Source organism: Diaphorina citri, unplaced genomic scaffold, assembly GCF_000475195.1.
Source record: "Diaphorina citri unplaced genomic scaffold, Diaci psyllid genome assembly version 1.1 scaffold1820, whole genome shotgun sequence".
Lineage (NCBI taxonomy): Eukaryota > Metazoa > Arthropoda > Insecta > Hemiptera > Psyllidae > Diaphorina > Diaphorina citri.
In genome coordinates, this window is record NW_007379246.1 from 16,964 (window position 1) to 22,677 (window position 5,714).

The 5,714-nt window shown below is 39.2% G+C and overlaps 1 protein-coding gene across 1 annotated transcript; it reads left to right on the plus strand.

Annotated features, from left to right (window-relative positions):
• Positions 1-1,399: 1,399 nt before the first annotated feature.
• Positions 1,400-3,046, plus strand: LOC103517354 (chromosome transmission fidelity protein 8 homolog). Its single transcript, XM_017447427.2, has 2 exons — positions 1,400-1,516; positions 2,649-3,046. Exons 1-2 carry the CDS (start codon positions 1,421-1,423, stop codon positions 2,928-2,930), a joined length of 378 nt encoding a protein of 125 aa, XP_017302916.1. The 5' UTR covers positions 1,400-1,420; the 3' UTR covers positions 2,931-3,046.
• Positions 3,047-5,714: the final 2,668 nt, after the last annotated feature.

Here is a 5,714-nt window from a genome sequence, read left to right on the forward strand (position 1 = left end):
TACTGTCCTAATGTTGAATTTTTACAAAATAATTAAACAAATGTGATTTCTCTGTATTGTTATTTCACAATTTTTGGTGCTCACTGCAGCATTGTAGGATTATCTGAATACCTACCTATCCCAACAATCACAACACCCAATGTTTGCCTACGATGCTAGCACCTGTTGCTACATGCATTTATAATACATAGCTACCTACTCGTTTTCCTCATGAGGCTGACTGGACCCCACAATAGCCAGTCACAGAATCGATCATTTGCATGATGCAAATTTTTTGACCCTGCTGGGAATCAAACCTGGGTCTCCCACATGCAAGATGAGCACAGTGACCACTACACGTGTCATTGAGAGTGAGAATGCAAAGGAAGAAATTCAGTAGCATTGTTTTCAAACATGGAGATGGTATTTGCAGAATTTCTCTCACATGGACCCAGGCTACATGTAACACACATACTTACCTACCTGTAACAATACACTTGACATAGACCCACATTGAAACAATGGAAACTGAGCACATGGGTATACGGATACACTTTCCTGGCTGAAGGCAAATAGAAAGTAAAAACAATTCGTACTCCTTCCCAATATAGTCGGTGGCCTAACGTCAAAAAAGCTGCATTTCGTCAGGAAAGCACCAAATTTGGCATGGACCTTTATTTGGACCATATAAATGTCATTGAGAGTGAGAATGCAAAGGAAGAAATTCAGTAGCATTGTGTTCAAACATGGAGATGGTATTTGTAGAATTTCTCTCACATGGACCCAGGCTACATGTAACACACATACTTTACCTACCTGTAACAATACACTTGACATAGACCCACATTGAAACAATGGAAACTGAGCACATGGGTATACGGATACACTTTCCTGGCTGTTTGAGGGGAGGGCCTGGGGCCCCCTGACCAAGGCAGCACAAGAAAAAAAGTTAATTTGCCCTAAAATAATGAATAGCTCAACCCTAAAGGGAAGTTATTTTCCGTTTTTGATAGTTAGGTTGTTGATTTGTATTAGATAGTAAAGGGTAACCGTTTATATTGTAAATAAATAAATAAATAAATAAAAAAAAAACTCATCCCTAAAGGGAATTCTATTCTCAATGAGTGCCATTCCTATGCTTGTGCCAATTCCAAGAAACAAAAGTTCCAAAGTTGCCATTCTCTCCGCTGTTAGGTAAGGCCAGGCACTCACTATTAGACCTGACAGGTACTTACACCTGATGAGCACTTACACTATCAGGTACACCTGATGAGCACTTGCACTATCAGGTAGACCTGATCAGGTGTACCTACCTGTCATCAGGTCTACCTGATAGTGAGTGGCTGACCCAAGTGAGAACCTCATTATTAAAACTTGTAATTGTAAATTGACCTCTTAATTCTGTATGTTCTCATGTTATTTCAGCAAAAATGAAGAGGGAATGCCAGAATGGGGCCTCGTTGAACTTCAAGGAAACTTGGAATCAAGATCAAACACCAGAATGGAAAACAAATTTGTGGGAGATCTACATATCCAAGTGAGTAACAGAAATCACAAAGACTGCTTAGCTAAAAAAAAAAAAAAAAAAACAAGATTAGTAGGTAAGTACTGGGTGAGATTAATTACTGTGGCTTTATCTGTCACCACCTAATTCTTAAGGCCTATTTATTTATGAACAAAATACTTCCTATCAAGCTGCACTGAAGTATTGATTTCAAATATCAGACTGGCCAAAATTTGTTTCAGTTGAGAGCAAGTAAGCAGGTAGGTAGGTAGGTACCTACCTATTTTATATGTTTTGTTGATAAAATGGGGTGTAGAGCCATCATATTTTGAAGTCAACAAAAGACACATTTCTGTGGTTGGGATTCGAAGCCACAATCATCTGCATTACCAGACTAGGTAATGGTGTAAGCTCAATGGTTGCCACAAAATATAATTGTAGTGATGCAAGTGTCCTATAGGTTAGACAAGGAGTAAAAAGATTCGTTACATAGTAAAATACATGTTGACCCGTCCCTTTGACCGGGACGCACCACACAGCCAACAACAAACACACACCAGCACGACCCCACATCAACACACTCACATACCACCATCACACACCCACCCACCCACCACCTCACCACACACACCTACACCCATACTCAGCACATCAACCACACACCACACCCCATCCACACCAACCACACACATATACAACACCACGTACCCCATCACTTTCACACACACACGCGCCCATCACCACACACACGGTCGCGCTACGCGCTCCTTGACATGTCCCACAGTGCAGCATAATAGGCATAACTCCTTCTGAACCCGGCCGCCATTTTTGAATCAGGATGGAATGCTGACAATGTTGAAGTAGCCTATGTTCACCCGAAGTAACCTTTTTTAAACAACCACAAAAAAAATTCCATCAAAATCGGTCGAGCGCGTTTTTGGGTGAAAAGAGGACAACCAAAAGGTCTATTTAGCGTAACCAGACAGCGAGACATCAGGGTACATACATACAGAAATTTTTCTAATGTGATTTTTGGAATCGGGGATTTATTGTTGTGGGCCCCAAAGATATAAATTTTTGTGGGGGGCCAGATTTTTTTTTTTTTTTTTTTTTTTTTTTTTTTTTTTACTTACATTAGGTACTCACATTTTTATTTGTTCCCCAGAAAAATGGCACCCCAGTCCTCATCATAGGCCACCATGTTATACACGGAAAGGTCCAGACACTGGACAAACCGTTAGCTGTGATGCAAAAAGTTCTCAGCAACCCCAACGTTGATCCATCTACAATTGCAAGCTCAAGTAAAGCTGATCTAAATCTAAACAGATCCCAGTCAAGTTCAGTCGAGTATGAAATCTTAGCGGTGATTAGAAGGAAGATGATTTTTAAAGCCCGACCCAAACCTATTGTGGTCACGCATGGCAAGTCGATGTATGCGTATGAGTAGCCGACGTAGGTAAGTTACAATGTCGAGCGACAACGGCCGAAACACGTCAACACTATAAACTTTTTTCTTCAACTAAAATCCTTTGATCTCACCTACTCTATATGGGTTCCAGCGCCAGCCGATGTCGATCGACGCTTTTTTGCACGTTTACCAATTCATCACTAGCCTTCATGAACCCTAATTTCATGTCGAGCGACAACGGCCGAAACACGTCAACACTATAAACTTTTTTCTTCAACTAAAATCCTTTGATCTCACCTATTCTATATGGGTTCCAGCGCCAGCCGATGTCGATCGACGCTTTTTTGCACGTTTACCAATTCATCACTAGCCTTCATGAACCCTAATTTGCAAAGTAAACATTATTTAACTACATAATACATATTTGACAACAAATGGCAAATGATCTCTCTTCAAAACTTTCTGTAATTGAATCTATGGTATACCGAAGGCCAAGAGTAATGTGTGCAAATTTTGACGAGCAAATAACCAAATTATAAAATACGGAAATAGCATCCAAGTCGGAATTGATGGATGAAACAAGACATTCTCGTATCAACATAACTGACTACATAACTACATAATACATATTTGACAACAAATGGCAAATGATCTCTCTTCAAAACTTTCTGTAATTGAATCTATGGTATACCGAAGGCCAAATACTGTACTATTCAATATCCCGACCGTCTTCTCCCTCTTCTTACATATATCGATATTATCGGTTAGTGTCTCCGTCGTATGTTCCATATTGGATCTGAACTTCCTATTTGGATACGAAACTCGGAATGATGAGTGCAAATTTGCATTTATATTGACGTACTAAAGCATCCTAGTGCCAATACGGAATAAGGCGTAATAATATTCGAGGAGGAAAAAAACTGATGGCACTATCTGTACTGCATGTGCTGTGAGGGACATTCGAAGGGGCATCCCGTTCCGGAAATGTGTCATTTTGCTTTTGCCATAGGATTACTTCTGTTGTCCATTTTGGTAATATTCGAGGAGGAAAAAACTGATGGCAGTATCTGTACTGCACGTGCTGTGAGGGACATTCGAAGGGGCATCCCGTTCCGGAAATGTGTCATTTTGCTTTTGCCATAGGATTACTTCTGTTGTCCATTTTGTCTGAAAATTTTCCTTTTTAAGGGTGCTTTTCAATTATCCTTTGGTATTTTTCAGGAAAGTATGAAGGATCTGAGGAAACTATTGTTCTTTGTAGGTAAGTTGGTAAACTTTTTTTTCTTTTTTTTTAGTCTGTCCCTATAACCTTGAGTGAACTATAGGGATTGAATTCAATCCTGGAAACCCCCTCGGCTTGGTAAGCCCACCCGCCTACTTAGTTCAGTTTGATTTAGATATGCTGTAGACCACATCTTTAAGATTAAATTCAGGAATTTTTATTTATATTGAACTTTGGATGGGTTAGTCCTTCGGTTTCAGTAGATATTGGATTAGAAGTAGACAAGTAGAGGTATGATCGGAATTCGGATTGTCTATCAGAAGTACCAGCACAGTTTGTGTTGCAAAGCAGAGACAGGAACAGTACCAAATATGTGATAAGCCGATGTTTATCGGAAATTTCATCAAAGGAATTAACAAGCTGGGCCCGTCCCTCCGGGAATTTTTAGCTAGTAGTTTATTCGATCGTGATTAAAGATCAGTACCCACGTACCTACCTAATTTGCCTATGTACCAACGAAATAAACTGAATATTAAACAAATTAGGTAGTTACATGGGTAGGTACTGATTTTCTTTAATCACGCTCGAATAAACTATGGGCTAAAAAATTCCCGGAGGGACGGGCCCAGCTTGTTATTTCCTTTGATGCTAAGTCTGTACAACATGCTGGACTGGTGGTTTAAAAACGTCTAATTTAGACCAATTAATGTCCCTTGTAGAAGATACCTCAAACTGTAATTTACGCTCAGCAGCAGGAGAGTGCCGATTGCCTAACACTCCTACGAATTATACAAATCTAAACGGTTAACGGTTCTTTAATCCCGTTGTCTTTGCCAGGAGAGTGCCGATTGCCTAACACTCCTACGAATTATACAAATCTAAACGGTTAACGGTTCTTTAATCCCGTTGTCTTTGCGTACAAAAAAAATTATCTCTCATATTGAACTTGGACACAAACCGGTTCAAAGTAGGAATAAAGTTGTCCAGGATTCAAATTCAAAGTCATTGGTTATCTCTCATATTGAACTTGGACACAAACCGGTTCAAAGTAGGAATAAAGTTGTCCAGGATTCAAATTCAAAGTCATTGGTTGAGGTGAATGTTATGTTTTACATAACAGGGGCGATCGCTCAGGCTAGTTCCTAGGTCCTTTGGTTTATTTGCAGTGGTGTATCAAATAGTTACTATTTTTATAATAATTTTACCAAGTTGGAGTTTGTTTTATTTTCCTGTTATTATTTTAATTTTTTAAAAGGAGTCTAGACTTAATTATGTTGATACGAGAATGTCTTGTTTCATCCATCAATTCCGACTTGGATGCTATTTCCGTATTTTATAATTTGGTTATTTGCTCGACAAATGTCAAAATTTGCACACATTACTCTTGGCCTTCGGTATACCATAGATTCAATTACAGAAAGTTTTGAAGAGAGATCATTTGCCATTTGTTGTCAAATATGTATTATGTAGTTATGTAGTCAAATAATGTTTACTTTGCAAATTAGGGTTCATGAAGGCTAGTGATGAATTGGTAAACGTGCAAAAAAGCGTCGATCGACATCGGCTGGCGCTGGAACCCATATAGAATAGGTGAGATCAAA

What these genes read in the sequence shown, in the direction of transcription:
- LOC103517354 (XM_017447427.2), top strand. Translation starts at nt 1,421, where the DNA reads ATGCCAGAATGGGGCCTCGTTGAACTTCAAGGAAACTTGGAATCAAGA. An exon ending in TGGGAGATCTACATATCCAA is followed by an intron (nt 1,517 to 2,648) that starts GTGAGTAACAGA and finishes TTTGTTCCCCAG; the next exon opens with AAAAATGGCACCCCAGTCCT.